Here is a 22,977-nt window from a genome sequence, read left to right on the forward strand (position 1 = left end):
TTGTCTTAAACAAAAAAAATTGGAAAAAGGGTTATGTTTTTACCCATTTTTCTGCAAAATATCTGAAATTGTTACAAACAGATGTCACTGACATGGTGAACATAAAGCCTAAGCATCTGTTTGTGGTACAGATCAAGGGTTTCCATCAGATACTTTTCAATTTCTTATATTATCCAGGATGTACAGATCTGATAAAAGAGTCTTGTGCATTATGCCATGAAAACAAACAATGAACATACACAGACCATAAAAGCCTTTATATTACAAAAGGCTGTCCTTTAGTTGCCCGACTCTACAGTATAGCTTGCAAAAACTAAAAAACATGGCTCTCATAGTAAATAAATTACCGTTTTAAAATAGGTGCACTACACAGCACAGGACAAATGAAACCATTCCTCACTGCACCCATTTCTACTCAACATAACTGCACTAAATCCCCACATGCATGCCCTCACACACTCAAATAAAGAAAAGCAGAGGAATCAAATCAAATAGGCCATGCAGGCAGTCAGTAGGGGAGCAGGTGACTGACAGTCAGCCTGTAGAGCCACAGAAGGCTGGAGTTGAGCTCTGCACCGTAGCAGCAGCAGCAGGACGGTTTATCTCCTCATCTAACTGGTAACTGGGTTACTGGGGTTAGCACAATCCCAGGGGAGCCTAGGCCTCTCTGCCTTTTTTCCATCCCTTTTTAATTCCTCTTTTCCTCAGTTGCCCATTCTTCACATTTATCCCCATCTTTATACTTTTCAAAGCCTTCAATTTTCCCTTTCTTTTTCATGGCTCACATGGCAAAACATCTGTAACCTTCTTTCTCCATCCTTTACCCCCTTCATCTGCAACTCTCTTCTTCTTCCCTCTCTCTTAATCTCCTCCAGTCACTCATCTCACATGCTCACAGACCTTTTAGTTCCTGCCTTCACGTCTCCATTTGATCTTCCTGTCCTATTGAACCACAGCGCTTCCTTCCTCCCTCTCATCTTTCTCTCATCCTCAAACAATTTCCTCTGTCCTCCCCCTTCCCCCACACTACCACACTCTCTCTTCCGTCTTCTGCCAAGGATGTGTATTATCTATACCAGGGGACAGAGAAGAAAAAGTCTAAACATCAGTTGTATATATCGATACATACGTGTCACTTTCATATAAATGCAATCCTTTTCCATGGTGAGCTGAAAAAATCCCAAAGGACCAACACAAAGAGTGTGTGTGAGTGTACGCATGTGTGTGTGTGTGTGTGTGTGTGTGTGTGTGTGTGTGTGTGTGTGTTCTGAGCTGTTTGTCACACTTAAGTGTTTCGGAACATCAAACCAATTTAAACAAAAGTCAAGGACAACACAAGTAAACACAAAATGCAATTTGTAAATGAAGGTGTTTATTATTAAAGGAGAAAAAAAATCCAAACCATCATGGCCCTGTGTGAAAAAGTGATTGCCCCCCTTGTTAAAACATACTATAACTGTGGTTGTCCACACCTGAGTTCAATTTCTCTAGCCACACCCAGGCCTGATTATTGCCACACCTGTTCACAATCAAGGCATCACTTAAATAGGAGCTGCTTGACACAGTAAGGTCCACCAGAAGATCCTTAAAAGCTACACATCATGCCGAGACCCAAAGAAATTCAGGAACAATTGAGAAAGAAAGTAATTGAGATCTATCAGTCTGGAAAGGGTTATAAAGCCATTTCCAAAGCTTTGGGAATCAGCGAACCACAGTAGAGCCATTATCCACAAATGGCGAAGACATGGAACAGTGGTGAACCTTCCCAGGAGTGGCCGGCCGCCCAAAATTACCCCAAGAGCGCAGCGACGACTCATCAAGAGGTCACAAAAGACCCCCACAACAACGTCCCAAAGAACTGCAGGCCTCACTTGCCTCAGTTAAGGTCAGCGTTCATGCCTCCACCATCAGGAAAAAGACTGGGCAAAAAATGGCCTGCATGGCAGAGTTCCAAGGAGAAAACCACTGCTGAGCAAAAAGAACATCAAAGCTTGTCTCAATTTCTCCAGAACACATCTTGATGATCCCCAAGACTTTTGGGACAACATTCTGTGGACCGATGAGACAAAAGTGGAACTCTTTGGAAGGTGTGTGTCCAAGTATATCTGGCGTAGAAGGAACACTGCATTTCATAAAAAGAACATTATACCAACTGTAAAATATGGTGGTGGTAGTGTGATGGTCTGATGGTCTGGGGCTGTTTTGCTGCTTCAGGACCTGGAAGACTTGCCGTGATAAAAGGAACTATGAATTCTGCTGTCTACCAAGAGATCCTGAAGGAGAATGTCCGACCATCTGTTCGTGTACTCAAGCTGAAACGAACTTGGGTTCTGCAGCAGGACAATGATCCTAAACACACCAGCAAGTCCACCACCGAATGGCTGAAGAAAAACTAAATGAAGACTTTGGAGTGGCCTAGCCAAAGTCCTGACCTGAATCCTATTGAGATGTTGTGGTATGACCTTAAAAAGGCCGTTCATGCTCGAAAACCCTCTAATGTAACTGAATTAGGACAATTCTGCAAAGATGAGTCGGCCAAAATTCCTCCAGGACGCTGTAAAAGCCTCATTGCACGTTATCGCAAACGCTTGGTTGCAGTTGTTGCTGCTAAGGGTGGCCCAACCAGTTATTAGGTTTAGGGGGCAATCACTTTTTCACACAGGGCCATGATGGTTTGGATTTTTTTTCACCTTTAATAATTAACACCTTCATTTACAAATTGCATTTTGTGTTTATTTGTTGTCCTTGACTATTATTTAAATTGGTTTGATGTTCCGAAACACTTAAGTGTGACAAACATGCAAAGGAACAGGAAATGAGGAAGGGGGCAAACACTTTTTCACACCACTGTATAACCACTATGTCCCCACTATCACACTCTTATTCACAAACCTAATTACAGCTCAGTACAACTGTAACCCAGGCAAATTAACTAATAAGAACCCGTCGCCACGATTCGACGCAGAAGCATAAATCAGCCTTAAGGCATTGTGATAATGTTATAATCAATGCCAAAGGGGATGAAATACACAAATCTGTCTAATTCAGACTTCATGAAGCAGAAAACATAGTTCAAGTAAATTAAATCCAACCAGCATGACGAAATACTATGTTTAGCAGAATAAGAAGATGCTTTCAAGCAGAGTGAGAGATGGTAAACAAGCATGGGAATTCATGAGGATTACTTAAATAAATAATGATACCAAGGTGGAGAAAGGTGCACTGTCTAAAGGAATATTTTATATTTGATTAACAATGATATGGATCTAATACATGTACATGTAACTATGTAGCTGTGAATCATTAGGATTTAGTTAAATTCACGAGAACTTATCCAACTACATGCTGTATTTGTTAGTACACAATATGGCATGTTGACTGATACACTATTAGTACATACTTGGTAGGGGGTGCTGTGCGTAGATGCAGGCCCCCTTGCTCCAGCACAGAGGGATGCAGCCGCTTTTCTCCATTTGTTTTGTAGGGGGGGCTGTTCAAGGTCTGGCCACAGGGCCCAGACAAACCTGCTGGGCCCTAAAAACAGCATAGAGCCTAAGACTAGGACCGGATCCTAACCTGGCTTTTTGCAAATGTGAATAAATCCTGGCATATAAATTTGAATAAGCCAAGGAAAAGCATGTAGAGGTCTCCTAGAAAAGTTAGAAATTGAGATGTGCTGTGCTGGTAACTGGACTGTCATTGGTTACAGGAGTGATCATATCCATTGTGCAACTTTTATCCACCTCACAAGATAGCCACAGGAAACTCAATAGAACAAAATCAATCAAAGCCAGTGTCCCAGGGCTGTAAGTAAGTCCAGAAAAGAAATAAGCCCAATAAGAGGAAACAGAGGATGTCAAATATCCTTTGTACTGTAAAATCTGATGACACAGCAAGTATCCCCACAGGAGGTAGAGAATATACCAGTCCGTGACCGTATATACTGTAGCAGCCACTACACTCGATCTATCATCAGGATCCAAGTCCAGTTGATAAAGATTTAAATAAAAGGTCAGACTCAGCTTCTTACATTAACAGTGGCCCTGCATACAGAATCTGTCCAAACCAAAGTTAAGTTGGAAGTCAGACCGTCTTCTGCAACAAAAAACTAACTAATGCTAAAAAAAAAAACTGAAAGCTACTAATCACACGACCGCCAGTCACTCTCTTCAAAAGCTTGCTGAACATCATCTTATTTCAGGAATTGAGGAAGTGGCTTGAGGTCCATGTCTTAGTAATCAATCCGTCCAATACATGTCATGACCTTTGACCCAGAAAAATAACTTTTCCATTGTGCAATGTGATATGTGAAAATCCCTGTAAGAAGTTCTTTTTTTTCCCTCCTTCACTTTAGGGAGATAGAGCCCTTTTGGGTGGAGGAGATTCAGTAAGTTGCTCGAGGACACTTCAGAAAAGGTGAAAGCAAAACAGACTGGGGGATGATTTCTCTACCCATTAGGCCATCCTGCGGTCCAATAAATCCTCACAAAATATCAAATTCAGGTCTTCGGAGCAGAGCTGCTGATCCAATTAATCAATCCTTGATGTGAAATTCAAAGAAGGCGACTTCCCTGCAGCCATTAATCTTAAGTCACAGGGTTTGGCATTGTATGTCAAACATCCAGGTTACAAAATAACACTGATATCCCCTGCTGGCAAAGTAAGACTCCATATAATTACGTCAAAGTACCATTTTCCAAAAAAGGAAGTTTTGTTCTGTAAATCCACAACGTTGTCAAAGGAGATAGTAAGACGGATGAGAGAGAAACTGGCATCGATAAAGAAAGGGACGGAAATGTAGAGCAAAGAGGGGCGTAGAGAAATGGAGCATAGTGAGGGAGAGGTAGGTAGAGTGACCGACGCAGGAGGGAAAAAGGAAAGCAAGAGAAAGAAGGATGAAGGCAGAAGAAGAAAGACGAGAAAAGGAGAGACTAAAGGAAGAGTTGAATAAGAACAGAATGATCAAAAAAAAAAGAAGAAATAATTAAAAAGAAAATATGCACAAACAGACTGGGATGAAGAGAGAAAGTGGAGAAACCACAGGGAGAAGCTGAGCCTTGCATCCTCCAAAGCTTTCCCACAATGCTCTGAGCATGCAGGAGTTAACCAGGTCAAAGCAGGTGTCTGATGTCAGAGAGAGACATAAAGTGACAGAGACCTGAAGGGAAAAGTGGAGCAAAAAAAGAGAGTCAGGAACTAAAAAAGCTATGATTGCAAAGCCAGGCAGGATGGGAGAAGGACTTTAAAGAGAAAATTATGTTGCAGGAGTGGGTTGGAGAAAAAAAATGGATGCAGTAAATCCGTTTCGAAGTCAGTCAGTCGTGTGCCGCTCAGTCTGGCTTCTGACTTTCTTCTGTAGCAGCGGAAGGGCAACTAGATCACAACATCATCCCAATCTCTCTTCACACACACACACACACACACACATTGCAGCGCAATCCTTGAGCAGTTGAAAGGAGTGCACCAAAAAGGCTATACAGTGAGAGGTATGTGTGGAAGCCAGAGAGAGGCTGTATGTAATGTATACAAGAGTGTGTGTGCATGTGACTAAGCAGGTAGGCGACTGTGTGTGTGTGTGTGTGTGTGTGTGTGTGTGTGTGGGGTGGGGAAGAGTGTCAGCAAAGCAAAAGGAGTGTATGCGCAAAATAGAAAAAGTGAGTGTGTGCATGTAAGTGTCTCTCCTCTGCTGTGTTTTCAGTATAGGCTCTGTGACCATGCTGCGAAAAAGCTGCTCTGCTCACTAACAAGCGGGTGGGTGTGGGGGTGTGTGTGTGTGTGTGTGTGTGTGTGTGTGTGTGTGTATAGGGCAGAGAAGGAGGGGAAAGGAGGAAAACATATTGTAATTGAGACTTGATGCAGTGGAAAGTAAGCAAGCAGATCGGACAGTACTAATAAATATGCTAATAGCACCACACTCTTAATCAACACTAACTTTAATAAATAGGGGCGTGCACACACACACACACACACACACACACACACACACACACCCCTCTGTCTGTCTGTCTCTACTGCCCTCAGCAGGTCTCTACTGCCCTCTGTCCTCACTCTCTGTTGTCTCTCCTCTCCAAACATATTTTATCTGCTCCTGCCGCATGCCAGGTCTTCAATGGCAATAAAGCACTCTGACATTCAATTCCTCTGATGTGCCAGAGCACAAGATGAATGTGACAACTTTCTAGCTGAGCTTCGGGCTGCAAAACACTGACAACAAATGATCATATTGTGATTCTTTTGTGACACAAACTGATGTTGAGAATTAGGTATGTATTCAATTATGTAATAAGTCCTCCAAATTAAAGAAAAAATACGTTGTTTGTAACTGACCCTTTAGATCGACACATTGAAGTGTTTTCTGAGCTGACGCCGCGCCCCTATAAACAGGACTAGTGGCTGCTGAGATCAAGGGTCGACTGGTGGTACCTTTGCTCAAATTGCCCTTCGATACCAACAGAAACGGAATCATTCTGCTGCAATGAATGCCAGTGTGGGCAGTTTTTGTTGGATACTGTAACTGACGGCTGAATGACAGTTTTATTCATCACTTGGACAGAGGTGTGCTGGAGACCTTCTTCAGGAGCCTGAAGATTAACTTGAAAAGAAAACCACGACCAGCAGGGCGATTTTGGGGCAGTTTTTGTCATTTTATTCAGCTAATTTAATGGTTTGCCTCTAAAGAAGGAGTAAGAATTGCCAACAAGAGACACTGAGGAAATACAGCGCGTAGAGCCGACGTATTTTCACATCTGACTCTGTGAATTAAGGATTTATTTCAACCAAACCAGAGTTTGTGATTGTTGGAACAGTGGAAAGACTATATTTTGGTGAGTTTTATTTTGTTTCTGTGCAGTTTTATGTGAGTTAACAAGGTAATTATTCTAGTCTTGGTTTGGTGAAAGAGACTAACTTGAATTCAGAAGGTTGTATTTTTGTTTAGGTGAAAAAAGTGTCCTTTCTTGACATTTTGTGAGTTTATTTTGTTTACTAAAAAAAAAAGCTAAGAGCTGAGCAAAGTCGACGCCAACGTGCATTGCATCCTGGTACTGCTGCCAGGGCTCTGTGAGCAGGAGAACTCACTTTCTCAGTCAATATAGCACACACCGACAGGGGGATTCATTTCTTCAGTGGACTACATTTACCATTAGTACTAATTAGACATCCACATTAAAAGTGGCAAATATGACCCTTAGTTAAATGCTAGGATGCTCAATATAACCGCAATGCACTGTTTTAACAATAAACAATGATGATAATGGTTCATGCCATAAATTGGGCTCAGCCCCAAAACACCATATGCAGCAATACACCAAAAGCCACTTTTTGACCAGGCATCGCATCACTCTTTAGTATATCCTCATGTAAAATGACACAAGAATGAGCAATATGACATGATAAAACAAAATAAGTACAGCCTTCAGTTTTTATCAGTTATGTAGCCCTAGTTGTCCTTGATTTACTAGATTGTAAACCTCGTGGTGCTTAATGCCTCAGCCACATTGTGAGCCTAAACTCCAGATTTGTCTTCCTTTGTGTTTTTAAACTTATTACCACTTAAAATATTGCGTAACATAAATGATGTCCTAACAGAGTTACAGAGACTGAATGTTATGTTCAGAATCCTCTCCACTAAAAATTTACTTGTGATCCTTATCAGCAGTACTGAGAGTGAGAGTATTCCCAGGGTTGTTATGGGTCACAGATGTTCAGTTTACTCAGTCTGTACACTGTCTGCTCTGCTACTATTACTTTCTAGCAAAGTCAGAAAGCATCATCTCATTATAAGTTTCAGTTAACCTCAATCTTAACCTCAATTTTGGCAACATGTCTGGAGACTTGCCAAAGTTAAGGTCATGGAATGTAAGTTATGTTTCTGTCCTTTTCAGGAATGACAAGTTCTCAGCTCCAAATATACAACAGCCTGCTTAAAAACATAGGATTAACCGTTACCTAGCAACAGCCATGGAGAGAGACTGGTGCCCGGGGCCATAAAATCTTATCTATACCTATGAAATTATTTAGCTCTACCAGCCCTCTTTAAGTGTGAGTCAAGACTAAGACCAAAGAACATAATCCTTTGTCAATCTCTCTTAATTACCATGAAATATAAAACTGAAAAGATACTAGCGTTTCCATTAAGTGGTTGACATTATTTCTGTTCATATCCCACATGACTTCGCGTAAACATACACGCCCACTTTCTTAAAAGGTCCAATATGTAATATATTTACTGTAATAAATCCAAAAATGACTGAATTTGTCATCAGATATTAAGGAAACATGCTAAGTTGAAATTCTATCTTTTCTGACAACAATGCTAATACCAGTATTTTCTCAAATTTCCGTTCCGTGACGGAATGTCTGTTTGTGTTCTGGCCTGTGTGTTGTTATCAACTGCCCAGTTTGACAGCCAGGCTGGGTTGCCAGATATACCTGTAAACACGTAAACCCAGCGCGCTACAGCTGTAACGTCAGTACAGTCATGAAAGCAGCAAACAAACTAACAGGATCAACGGAGATACATTCTACCCGACCTAAAAAAACAACTGCCATGTTTCTAACAGTTGCGTGACCAGAGACGTAACAAACCCCGGGGAAATATTGGAGATGTATTTGAAAGATGGAGACAGCTTAGAGCCCAAAAGGACGCCGAGTTGGCTAATTTCCTCCTGAACAGGTAAGCATTAGCTTCAGGCTAATTTATCACAGCTACAAGGGACGGGCATTTTATGTAATTTCAACATTTGTGTAGCTACTCACATTGACTTATATAGCTAGAGTACCCGAGTTGGTTACTCGCAAAAACAATTGAGACACAGCCAGTAAAGTGATCCCGACTGGTCCTGGCTAACGCCACCATGCTAACCCTGCTAACTGCTAGCGTTACCGGAGGACCAGTCAGGCGGGCCACGGCTGTTTACAACATGTAGCCTGTTTAGCGGCCGGAGCCGACAACGGTGAGTTATTTGAAGCCAAGAGAGGGGGGCTGTAAATGGGGAAGCGATTGTTGCCGTAATTCGAAGCCAATAAAGTGTGTTCCATCAGGTGGAGAGAATGGCAAGGTAGTGTTATTTTTAGCGATTCCTACTGTAATTCTAAGCCAAAAAAGTGTGCCTGTCAGTTGGGTACAGAGCTCTGCGTGAGCACGGGCTTTTATGACTGTCAATATAGCCAGCATCTAACGTTAGCTACTTCGCTGTGCTGTGGAGTAATGTCTAGCTATGTGAGACGAGCGTCTAGCAACACTGTTGAGGATGCTGCGGTCTCAGCCTGGCAACCTCCGTGAACTTCGGATCTGGGGAGGAGGGGGCGGGGGAGACGACTGTATCCAGTATTTTGAATTTGTACTGCAGTAACTATTTTAAACACTAGCTGTCAGTATTACATATTGCACCTTTAAGCCAAGTGGCGTGTTATCTGTACGCATTTTGAGCCAGCCGCGTGTATGTCTACGCTGTATACAGCGGACGTAAACATACACGCCACTTGGCGTGTTATCGCATAAACATACACGCCACTTTCTAAAGCCAAGTGGCGTATTATCTGTACGCATTTTGAGCGGCGTATACAGCGGACGGGTTGGGTTTAGGAAAAGAAGAACCGGTTGGGTTTAGTAAAAGAAGAAAGTGACGGTTGAGTTTAGGAAACGTGACACGCGGGACACAAAGGAAAAGTGACACGCGGGACACGATCCCCGGTCTCCTGGGTGAAAGTCCTGTGTTTTGCCCAATAACCACCCCGACCAACCTCCCTACGCGGATTTTCACCCTTTCATACTACTCGCTACGGCATCAATTCACACGCAATCGCAAAGTAATGTAAGTCAACGGAGGCCAAACGGCGTTGATAAACACGCTAAAAAGCGAGTATGCGTCTTGATAACACGCCAACGAATGGCATACGAATTGGCGTGTCATACATACACCACTTCATGAGATCAGTCTGTCATATCCAAAATGACATCAGGCACCAAATACCAAAGCAAAAAAAACAAAATATATTCGATAAGGGTGCAAATGAAACCTTTATATTGCAAGTTTGAGGCAATCATTTTTACACTCTGCACACACAATGCGGTAGTGAACAATGCATACGAGTATGCATGCATTATTCACTACTACTCATCTAGTGGTGGATTTTAAACATCTTTATACACAAGTAAAACTTTCTACCATTAGTTGACAGGTAGTTCAACAACACTTGCCTGTATTTAAAAATAAATTTAATATATATACTCACCAGCGTAGTATGATATTCTGGAAATATCTGGAACAGAAAAGGGTGAGGGGGGAAAAAGGATTTTACTTAGATAAATGTGTGTATAGAACACTGTGTTACAGTGAATTATTCAATCAAAGTACCTTCATGTAATGGATTCAGTCATGGCATCAATGAGAGCCACTGTATTATAGCTAGTTGGAAGTAATACTGTACTGTACTAGCTGAGTTACTTTAAGATTGTTCTGTGGCCAAAAGTATAACAAAGTGGTGTTTATTCCGTTTTGCAATTAATTGTCTATTCAACTGATTGACCCTCATTATCAAGCACTTGAGAGACACACATTTGTCTTGCATGCATGCACGCACAGATAAACTGTCCACTTTAACAACAACAAGCTAATGCACTTCATATACTAATTCCAGTTCTTCATAAGCTTCCCCTTATCTCTCCAAAACACAATAGAGAAAGATGAAAAATTACATAAGTATTACCCAATGATCAAAATATCCTCAATGAATTTTCTGTTAACTGAATGAGAAATCACAACACACATGAAAGAGGACTTTCATCACTCGGAAAGTCCAACTGTCCAATCCAATTGATACAATGCTCAGTTTATTTACCAGCCAGGTAAATAATTTCTAATACACTAAGCACAGCCACTGGTTTACATGTCAGCACTGACCAACCAGTGACTGTGGAGCAGCTCTAATGAATCAGGAGGATTTAATATGAGCTACATTCCAGACAGAGCGAGGCGAGAATCATGACTTGGCAGAATACATCTGCTCTGTCATGCTGTAATAACTTCACCCACTGGCCTCACCCAACTATGCAATTTGTCTCCTAACCACCTTCATGTCACCTTCTACTCACCACTCTCTTTTCACTCACTCGTCACAATCTCACGTAAACATTACACCAAAATGAGCAATATGATGAAAAGTCTCTCTGAAGCTACGCTGATCTGTTGCTAAGCAACAGACACAAAGCAGGACTGTGGTGCTAATTAGGATGCCAAGGCTTTGCCTTATATGAAGCTGCCTACACATCATAAGAGGTTAAACCGCGAGGTAGGGCGCAGAGCACAGAGGCAAAGCACAGGTACGTCGCCATTGCTTCTGGCTTTGGTTGTGCCTTGAAAGGTTAGCAGCAACGAGGTCAAAGTTGAAATAATTTGAACTTTGAGGCAAGCGGCAATTCCAAGCACTGCACGATGCCAAGGGTAGCACTTCCTCCGAGTTGTCTTCACTGCTCTCCCCACAGGAAAACAATATGTCATATATATCATGTGTAGGCGGCTTTATAAAAGCTGTTCCATGATACGACCTACTATTACTGTATTATGTTTGATATGTATCAAATTATGCTCTTGTTACAGATAGTATGAAATAAATAGCATGTAGTATGGAATTGGGACAGAATGTAAGTATCTTCTTCATTTCCTTTAAGCAATACATTGTGCGTCAGTCAATAGCATATTTCTCAATTTAAAAATCAAGTAAATTTAGTATCAATACTGATTTCTTTGAGTTTACGTATCTTACTCTTTCTATAGTGCAAACACACTACAAACTCAACTTATTCAGGATAAGACTAAAGTATATATTTGGGACACAGTTTAGGACTAGGGTATAACAATACACATGGGTTAATAACATGGGTTATTAAGTTATAACATTTTGGTTTTTACATTTTATTTGGTTTGATTCACTGCTGCTCTGTGTGTGTTCTGCCACTTCACATCATTTCCTCTAATCACATAATCCAATTTGTTCCTGGCAGAGTTGTGTCCAAAATGCTGGCTACAAGTAGGATGCTATTAACAAAAGCAACATAACACCAATCTTGGCAATATTCTCCCTCACTCTGAGTGTAAAATGTAGCCTACTAGTGACAAATGTAGCATTTAAGGCACTGACACACTAAGGAATTTTGAGCCAGTACTGGCATTGCATTCAGTAAAAAAGTATTGAAATGTTTCTTGGTGTTAAAAAAAAAAAAAAAACACATTTATCAATAGAATGCTGAAGCACTATTGCCCTTGAAAATTGCCAACACATTTGCCTAATACAGCTGCCTAGGCCAGTATATATTTGAATGTTTTAGATACACATACAGACGTACGGCAACATGCACATCACCCACATACACATTTTGTTAAAGAGACTTGCTTTTTTTGTTTCAAACAAACCTCTAGGCAGAAATGTTTTCTCGATGTCACCAGAAATGACCTCGCTTTAAACCCAACTTTAATCGTTCACATCCACAAATAATGACCCAAAACTAGAACCACGTTATTAAAAACAGATATGAAATATCTGTCACATTTTTCACTTGCATAAAACACTCCAGAGGTTCTCCGTCCTAAGCTATCACATTTCCCTCCCCCACACGGTTTCAGCCTTGTTCTTTCTTTCTCCCACTCAGAGTAGAAAACTATTGCCTCTGGTTGCTGTAAACCACAGAGGCTACGCTACAGTTGACACCACCACGCTAAGGGCATTGCACAACTTCATTCTCATCAGGAAAACAATAGCAGTCTTTTGCAGTCCCTCTGTGCTGTCAGAATAGAGAGCAGCAGTGAGTGCAACATCAGAGAGGAGAATAAAGTCACCACAGTAGCAGCTACAGCTTTAATGATGTAGCGGTCACTGTAAGTAGCAGCTATATAATAAAAAAAAAAAAAAAAAAAAAAAAAAAAATTGTAGTATTAGGACTACTGCAGAGATAAAGAAGTAAGCCAGAGAATGGTCGGATTCACACCAGCGCCCCTTTTCACATATGTATTTTTAATGTTTGGCAGAGGAAGTGTCATCAAAACATTTTTTACATGTTTGTCTGTTGAAACACCTGCGTTAATGACCTTCATTGGCCCAACATGACCCAGGAGAGGCCATCCTGGCGGTTCATTTGCTTATGTACACACAATCAAATGAAGCTGCATGCTCAATTTGTTAAACAGTGTGCAAATAAAAAATCCTTTTACATTACATTATGCATTACTACACTTTCCAGTGCACCCATATCAAGAGTTCAGAAGTACACAGTGCAATGTTTGTAACATCCCACCTTCACATCTAGTCATCAACAGCCCATTATCACTGTCATCAATTATTTTCCTCCTAACAACAAATACACTGAACCACACGCTCTTCTTTTAATTGAATCTATTGTATCAAAGACTTGATTCAATTATAATATTTGTATGTTATATTACATTACTATTATACACCCACAGTTTTATACGAATTTCTCTCAATGTAAGCTACTTAGAAAAAAAATGTGTCTGCTGTCAGACAAAAAGAATTTGTGGTGTGAAAAGAGAGAAGATTCAAACAACCGTGATATCAAATATTACAGCCAGAGCTGTGCAGCCATGGATTAATGTCTGTTCTTACTTTTAAGTTAAAGTTAAATTTAAGAATGAATCCAAAAAATGTAGAAATGCAAAGATTAATCGATTAGGTGTCAACTATAAAATTAAATCGGTTCTATTATGACAATCGATGAATCGGTTTGGGTCATTTTTTTAGATTTTTTTTTTTTGGTCATTTCTGATTCCAGGTTCTAAAATGTGAATATTTTCTAGTTTCTTCACTCTTCAAGGATAGTGAACTAAATATATTTGAGTTGTGGACAAAACAAGATGGAGGATGTCATCTTGGGCTTTGGAAAACACTGATTATCATTTTCTGACATTTTATAGACAAAACAACTAATCAAGATTAAATCAACAATGAAAATAATAGTTAGTTGCAGCCCTTCTGTTATTTATTTATATATATATATATATATATATATATATATATATATATATATATATATATATATATATATATATATATATATATATATATATTCAGCTATTTTACTCCACTGGGTGCTACTCTAATCATGACTGCATTTCTGCAGAAAATGCAAAGTAAAGTCAATATTTTTATTTCATTATTACCTATCATTGTTAATTGTAGAATGGGGTTTCTTTCCTAATTTGAATCATGATACAATTGCTAAGTCAGATTTCTCCCATAATGATTTCTGAAATGCTCGGTTTGACTTCCCATTACCATGCAGCCCAATGTGTTAAATATCAACAAGACAACCTGATGTGATTCTCCACACCCATGCTATATATGGATTTTAGAGGCAGGTGTTCCAGTTATTGTGATATTGTTTTTTTCCACATTGCCCAGTCTAAAGCTAATGTCAGATAACGGGCAGTGTCACAAACTTGATTAGTGTAGCCTAACCAATTGCTTTGAAGATACATCCAAACATCAGAACGAGAAAAAAATAACGCGTTAAAAAAAAATAACGCAGATTAATCCATTCCATATTGACGTTTGACCCGGAGCCGTTCTAGCCACCATTGGACTGTAAAATGAAGGAGGGAGACGAGAATGTTCTGCCTGGATCATTAATTGGAACATTTACTTGTAAAAATCTTCTTCCTGCCTTCCTGCTCTGAAGACGATACAGGTAACACAAACACCGCTGCACGTTACGCTAGTTAACACTATACTCGACAGCAGCTAACGTTAGCCTACCGCTAGCTAGTAGCTGGATTAAACACGGTTACAATGTTGACAGCTAACGCTAAACGGTGTAAAGTTTGACTGTGTTTTACTGTAGAGGATTCAACACCGGGATGTAACAATCTGCAGCTGCCGTCGGAGAAACAACACAGACGCAGAGGTGCGTTCAATGAAACTGGTAAACTACAGCCTCATGGTGCATTTGAAGTTATTGTAAATGTCCATTTCCCATCTGGTGGTTGTTTTTGTCGTTCAACAGCAATTTACTAGTGAAATAAGTTATTGTTATTGTTATACATTATTATTAAAATCATTTAATTTTGACCATATGGCCTTAGCAATAAACAAGCCGTTCTTTAATGTCACCGACTGTTGTTTAGTACCCTTTTTTTTTTTCTTTTCTAATAAAAAAGAGCAAATGTATGATTTGATGAGGTGTAATACAAGTTATTTCACAATCATCTGACAGTGTGTGCTGACCACATGGAATAGGTTAAACAAAACAATGAGCTATGCAAATAAGGGAAGGTTGTTGATGACACAACAGGAGCACATGCTTCCAGTCATACTTTCACTGCTCCTAACAAGATGGCCTGCTGCTGTGCTGTCCTGTCCCCAAAAGAAATGACAACTATAGCTCTAACAAACATGGACTCAACAAGTATAAATAAGACCTAGCATTATATTCTTCTATATAAGTGGGAAGAACATGACACAACCCATCAGGTATCTAATCTATAGCTAGTTATGCAACAGCAGAAAACATGGCCCGGGGCACAGGATGGGTTTTGGAGATAACTGTCCTGCAATTCAATACAACACAATAAAGTAACCACAATTGAGGCAAGACACGAGAAAACACATCTTAAATGAGATCAAAAGGCAGAGTTTTGCATACTTTATAGATTAAGAGGTTGTGTGTGTTTTTATGTAAATATTGCAGGCACAAACAATGTCTGAGGACCATCTGTACTCAACTGCGTAGGCATAAATGTGGGTATTAAAAAAGTGACTAAGGCAAGAGCTATTTGCTTTTTAACATCAGTTGCCCACCTACGTATACCCCTGTGGACAAGAAAAGTGATATTTGATAGCTGTGGGCTGTAGTTGTTTAGCTCCATTTATACAGAAACCGAAATCGGATGTTTAACTTTGTGGTACAGGTCTGACCAGACAGACAGACTCGTTGCCCCAATAGAGTTAAGAAGATTGGAATTCAAGCCGTTTCTCTTTGCGGTAAACAATAAAAAATAATAAATAAAAAAATCAGATGTCAGCCACATACAAGGTTTAAAATATAGACCTTTTATGCTTGTATGAATGCTGATTTAGATGCACAGGATGACTTTAAAGAATAACTGGTCAGGGCATTAAAAAAAAAAACATAACAGAAGCCTATATGGGTGTTAAATTAAAAGCACACGTTATCTACAGTTAAACTGACAGCAGGTTGTTAAATTACAGCTCTCAGTTTTGTATTTCATTGTCATAGGTGCCAGTGCCTGTGAAGTGTGACAGTGGCAGTGAGAGTCACAGTAAAGCAATAGTAATAAGTGGTAGCAGCGGTTGTTGTACTCCATCTTTAGGTTTGTGGGAATTTAAAATTGTTCACCAATCATTCAATAGAGTACTTCATACGAACAGCACACATTTAATTTAACACACGTGGATGCAAGCCTAGCAAGCAAAGTCCAAAAAACATTCAGGGCAACAGACAAACAATTTGTGTCAATTTATTCATTTGTCAAATCTGCTGTCAGAAGCAACCAACCAGGTTTATCAAAAGAGAACAGAGCAGACTAACACTGTATCAGAGCCTTCAGCGTCTTTGTTTGGGCTCCACACTCCCTACCTGTCATTTTCACATGCAACTGCTTGCACGGCGGTGAGCAGCACAAATTCCTTTCCAGTCCTCAGCCTGCCAGACCCTCTCTACCTGCCTAGCACAGAGCACCCATACAGCAGTCCAATCACAGCCCAAGACATTCCCTGAGCCATCAGTATGACTACACACGTTCATACCTCCATTGGTGCAGCCCAGGAAATCCCAGAACTGCATGTTGGCAGTCGGCACACAGAGGACTGAAACTCTGCTAAATCACAGACGCCTGTATTCCTGTTCTGTCTCTCCACTTCCTAGTTGTACTGTATGCTCTCACTTATAGGAGAGGGAAAACACCCGCCCACTGATTGTTTGGGACTGACACACCTGGGGGCTGAGTTTAATTTCCAAACTGCTTCCTCCTTCTCCTAAGCTCTCATTTTGAATAGTCTTCACTACTTCTCCCTCAGCTTCCTATCTTATCCACTACTCTGTCTCTCATCTTGATCTGTTCCTGACTGAAAAACAGACGGGTATAAAGATTGATCCAACATCCTCCATGTTTCTTTCCACATCCCTGCCTCTTCAGATTAGTGGAAGTAACTGGAGAGGAGGTAAGGAGAACAGACAAGAGGCAGAAGAGAAACAAAGCTACAGCAGAGTGCACGTCCTCCTTCACATGTTGTGTGAATAACAAGTATGAAGATTATGATTTCTACTAAGAAATGCAATTTAAGTTTGAGAGATTCTTCATATGTACACAATACTCAGACATTTGAATTTAAATCACATACGTTAAGACAGATCACACAAAATTACTGATGTGCATGAGTCCGGTTTTTATACGTATATGTGACTGCAGACCTGTGTACAACCCTGGCGGGGAAAAGCCATGAATCACAGCACTGACTGGACATGCAATCTGATCAAACACTAACTAGACTTTCAATACTATCTACACTGTAAAGTGATTGTGTAAGTCCAGTGGAAGGGTAGTGACTTCATGAAAATGCTAGGAAGTTACCTCTCTTGATAATTCACTCAATGCCATCATATCTCTTTTCCAAGAATAGCTGGAAGTAGATGTTCCATCATTAGTAGAATTGAATTACATTTTGAGTTTATTTAGTGGAAAGTGAGCTGATACCAGCCTTGTCAGGTTTGTATTCAAGTATAAAAGACTACAATATGTTCTGAGTACTTTGGGGTCCTGACCCTTGGCTGAAAGGGGATGTGTACAGGGATGTGATCAGGGGCAACAGTCACATAAAGGCAGGAAACAAGATGGGAAAAGGAAGTAAAACAGAAATATATAGGAGACATGACATGAGGGCAGCTTTGACTATACAACCCCTGCAACCCAAAAGAAAAACTGACTGTTCAGCAGCAGGGCTGCGCTGGGCACCAGCCTCCGCACCATGTTTAGTTCTGTAAATGTTGACATTGCACCTAAAATTATGTTTTAATCCCACCAAGCATGCTCAAGGAATGATTTGTGCCTAGCTCAAATATTAATACATTTCACTCGGCGTACCACAGCGTTAAGTGTTCAGTATTGTAGTTAACAAGAAGACAACAAGCAACCGAAAACACTTAGACGCACAGGTTAAGTAAGAACTGCCCCTTTTGTCTCAAAGCCGTTGCTTTCAACAAGAAGTTTCAGTCTGAGCAACTCGTTATTCATCAAAACAGATGTTTTGTCACGGCGTTGTTGCTCTGCATTACAGAAATCCTCCTTGGCTTGGACCTTTGCACCTAACCGGAGAAACAGAGAGGGGTGGTTTCGGCCACTGCACCACTGTCGGTCTGTTAGGAATACAAATGACTTCGCGGTGTCAAAATGACCAGCATTTAATTCCATTCAGTCCCCGATATTTTATCATACATCCTAATACCAGCTCCTATAAACACATCCCCGCGTATTGCATTCGCGTTAACCCCATTGTCTGTGTGTTACCCCCTTTAATGCTAAGCTAGCTCAGCTAACGGTGGACTATTCCCATTTAACGTTAATCCGCTCCCCCCCAGAATGATCAATACTCACCCGCTTTAGCCTTGAAGCTCCGGCCGCACCTAAAGTTACTCTCCGTAACCGGCCACCTTTTCCAGCCAGTAAGTTTGAATATGTATGAACCCGTTGATATCAGAACCGGCTTGGTGGCTGTATCTCTTCGTTGTGAGTCCCTCTCCCTGTCTGTTTTTGTCCTCAACAGCGCCGTGCCCGGTAGTCGGTGTCCACTGACGCTAGCTGTTTTAGCAGTGCTGCTGCCGCTGGAGCTTGAGCTTTTCCAACATGGCTGCAGCTGGCTGGGCTCACTGACAGGAGGAGAGGGGCCCTACGTGTCCAGTACTACAGCAAGGGTCCCCTAATGTTTGTTTTTATGAAAGACCCCAAGTTCACAATACCCTCCTCTCCTCCATTTATCTTGTCAAATGATGTCATGGAGGGTAAAGCTCTCCAATCTCAGTTTACCCAAAATGTTACAGTATGTTATCAACATAAATGACTATTAGGGGTTATGCAACATGAGAACATAATCGACTACAAAGACCCAGCAGCCAGAAATGTCCATAAAATCATGGAAAATAACAGTACTCACATTATGATAAACCTAATAAACCAATGCTGATTACAGATCAAAAGAAAAAAATACCCATAAGATACAGATTATAGATGAACAACTATTATTCATAATAAAAGTGGAAGTAGTAAAAGACCATTTTAAACAATAGCATAACAAAGTAGAAATAAAAATAAATAAAATTAGAGCTTATGTCCTCCTGACTAATTTCATACACCAAAGGGGAAACATGCTATATGTGACCATACCACATGATATACCAGACATAAACATTACAAATATAAACCGTGTCTATGAACAAAATAGTAATTATCCCATTGTACAATATGTTACTGCGTGAAGCTGAAATTAAATTGCTCTCCACATTGTCAGCCCCACTTTGGGCTAGTAATCACAGTGCTGGCAGGGCAGCCATTAAACCCATGTTAAATCACAAATGTCTACCAAAGTGGATGAAAATTTGCGGGATTTAGTGTATTTGTGACGCAGCCCAGCGCACAAAAGCATAGTGAAATAATAGGAAACACAAGATACATGTAAGAACCCACAGTCGTGCTGGAGCTGATGTCTCGTGTTTAAAATGAAACCTTCAGAGATTTCTGTCATACATTATTCATCATAGTATTATAATGTAAGCTAAACAAAAGAAGCTTTGAAATAAACACACACACACACACACACACACACACACACACACACACACACACACACACACACACACACACACACACACACACACACACACACACACCAATACACACCAACAAACAAAATGATTGTGACTTTGATGCCATTATGCTGTCTGTGTGTCTCCACTGTCTTGCAGTCACATCCCAAAACAATCCATACTGACGGGCCTACACACAGTCCCACCTACACATACAATACATTCATGCATGCAGCTAATATCCATACACACACAAATGCAGACACACACTCAGTTCAAATATTATTTTTATCCAGACAAAAGAGTGATGCAAATTATGACACAAGGGAGGAAGACACTTAGGTGGATTAAAACTCATGAGGTCATAGTTACATGGTGTCCGCTGGGCCAGCAGTATACTCCACATTTACACTTTTGGCAGTCACACAGCTTGGCAGCTATTGGGAAAAACATATTAATGTTTAGTGTAAGATGAATCTAATTAAACACTATGGGAGAGAAAGGAAAATGCAAATCAACCTTGAGCTATTTGCATCATCTTTATGCTCTATACTGTATGCAGTTAAAACCCCACTGTGTAGCCTACTGTAGGTTGATGTTATGTATCACACATATATATATATATAAATATACATATTATATATATATATATATATATATATATATATATAATATGTATATTTCCACTACAACAGGAACAAGAGGCTAAACCATAGCCTACCACTGGGTCACCTTATGTAGCCAAATAACATTCAAGGCACTGTGCTCATTCCAAACTGCTTTTATGTATTTGGCAACTAAATTCAAATCATATAGAAATCAAACCTATGTCCTGGATGTGCTTGATTTTTAACATCACTTAGCCTACTGTACATACATTACTGCTATGATGCATAACGAAAGAGAACAGAAGAGGTTATAGAGCTCCATCTAGTGGACACATTGAAGATGTACACTATGGTTTGTCTTAAAGCAACACCAAAGCACTTTTCCTCTTCAGTCCCCCTACAGGTTGGAAGCGGAATTGTCCATTACCGTTACCATTACAATTATTCTTATGTCTCATTCGAACTACAGATCCTAAGAGTGTATGGCTTTTTTTTTTTTTTCATGCCTCCCATTAGATCTGATATCTAAAATTTAGATAAGAGGAGGTTAACCAATATTTTATTATAGGCTAAATATTTTTAGTCTTCTATAATTTCGAAAGCTGCATTTATGGATATGCAATTTGACAACAAAAATTAGGATTAATATAAAATATTGGTTAACCTCCTCCTTTCTGAAATCATAAAACATTTAAAACTGCATGAGCGTTTAACGTTGACTTTTGTTTAAGCCATATTACATGAGAGGGTTTAATTTCGAAGTCCGAAAGGCGCATCACTGAAGTGTAGGCCTCCTTAAATGTAATATTGTGATTATACAACAACGGTTACCAACAAAATAAGTGATAATCAATCTGTATTCATATTGTGGAGCAATTCGCTCTTGAAATACAAAAAAAAAACAGACAGGATTTCTAGTCACTCCTTGTTTAGTCAGCCAGCTTAAGTAGCCTAGAGACTGTGGGATTTCCCAAACTGAATAAATCCAGCACATATAAACAGAAAACTACTCCATCGTGTTGTAACTAAGACATCTGCTGAAAAATTAATTGTATTCATTAGCATGATTGCCGTACTGTTTAGTTCAAAAACATCCAAAACACCAAAGTACGAAGACATAGCGGACCAGACGCAAGCTTTTATTTTGAAAAGTCGAAGCTCGGGGACAGCACCAGCCGGGAGGGCATGAGACGGGAGGTCTCCAGGATGCAGCCATACCGGAATCACAGATCCGCTACCCGATCTGGCAAACTTGCATAGTGTGGTTATAGCCGATAGAAGTGCCGTTCACCCTGTTACGAGTTGATGAACCACTGAAACGATTTTGGAAACATTATTTTAAGGTACAAAATAATCTTTGGTGTTGCTTTAATGCAGAACATGTTTGATGTAATGTTTACATGTCAGCCTTTAGTATCATCCAATGTACAGAAAGTACAATATCTTTGCAAAAAGAGTTAATGAACATCATTTTTTCGGGATTTAATACAGTCTAATGTGGATGAGAGTTTACAAATCATCAATTGTGATGACAAGGGAACAACAGAAAATCTTCCACCATCATAACAGTCTGAGGTGGTTTTCTCATCACACCACCAGTAATTGACATGTGATGATTTGAATCACAAAAAAAGACCATGTTGATGGACAACATAGACCTTTGGCATGACACATATAAAGATTGATGTAATCAGATTACCCTTTTCTTTGAAAACAAAGCACCTAAAGGTGCTGGAACATTTACCGATGTTTGGGTCACTTCTCGCGATAGAAATACTCTGAGTCTGAAATAATGCCTGTATCTCGCCAACTTTCATCTCAAATGTTTTTTCTTTGTCACTTAAAACAGTCCACCACCGATTTAGCATTGCACATGAAAGTATATCATAATGGAAAGTTTTTCTTTAAAAAAAGGATCAAAATCTATAGCAGAACCAGATATATGATCATTTTTATTCCAATTAATCCAATCAAATAATCTAGTGAATGGTGAGTCTATGTACAACAGAGAGCTGAAAGCAACATTTTGTCAGAATTATGTTGTGGTTATCATTGTAACAATCCTATTTGGTTGTTTTTGTCATTTAAAGCCAACATTTTGAAGTTGTAAAGCAATTATAAGCCCTCTTTTTATGACAGTAAAAGCAGTTAGTACGGGGCAGGTCAGATTGTTCTGTTTTTTATCTGTAGTTAGAATAAATGAGGGCCAGCTAGGTGATTATTTACAGTAAAAAGTGTAATCACTGATAGCACAAGAGATACTTACATGAAGTCCTCTGTTTTAATTGAGTTGAACAGTAACGTGTCTTTATAGTAATAATCACACAGAATTCCCAATGCAAGTCCAAATATAAAACATTTTTGAATCTAAAAAGTATGTCTATAAAACATTCCTGCAGTTAATAACACACAGCTGTCACAGTTGTGAATAATAAATACACATTCCTACAGTTATGAGCATACAGTTTTTAGACCTTACTTTATATACTGTGTCTTTACATTTTAATTGCATTCCTTATACATGAATATGCATTTGTGTAT

The 22,977-nt window shown here is 39.8% G+C and overlaps 1 protein-coding gene across 7 annotated transcripts in view; it reads right to left on the reverse strand.

The window, feature by feature from the left end:
* Positions 1-18,780, reverse strand: part of LOC144519874 (focal adhesion kinase 1-like) — a 72,402-nt gene extending 53,622 nt beyond the window's left edge. Inside the window, exons 1-2 of one of the 7 annotated variants that reach the window (XM_078253370.1) lie at positions 18,624-18,780; positions 10,237-10,263 (exon numbers count right to left, since the gene is read on the reverse strand). Coding sequence is in view for 6 of the 7 variants with exons in the window: in XM_078253373.1 (XP_078109499.1) it covers positions 10,237-10,263; positions 16,780-16,816 (64 nt within the window). In the remaining variant the exon portion in view is untranslated. Of the gene's footprint in view, positions 1-10,236; positions 10,264-16,609; positions 16,727-16,779; positions 17,073-18,623 lie in introns of those variants that run through there. The other 6 variants (XM_078253373.1, XM_078253367.1, XM_078253369.1 and 3 more) reach the window with 6 other exon arrangements.
* Between the last annotated feature and the right edge of the window lie 4,197 nt (positions 18,781-22,977).

Source organism: Sander vitreus, chromosome 6 (assembly GCF_031162955.1).
Source record: "Sander vitreus isolate 19-12246 chromosome 6, sanVit1, whole genome shotgun sequence".
NCBI classification, from domain to species: Eukaryota; Metazoa; Chordata; class Actinopteri; order Perciformes; family Percidae; genus Sander; species Sander vitreus.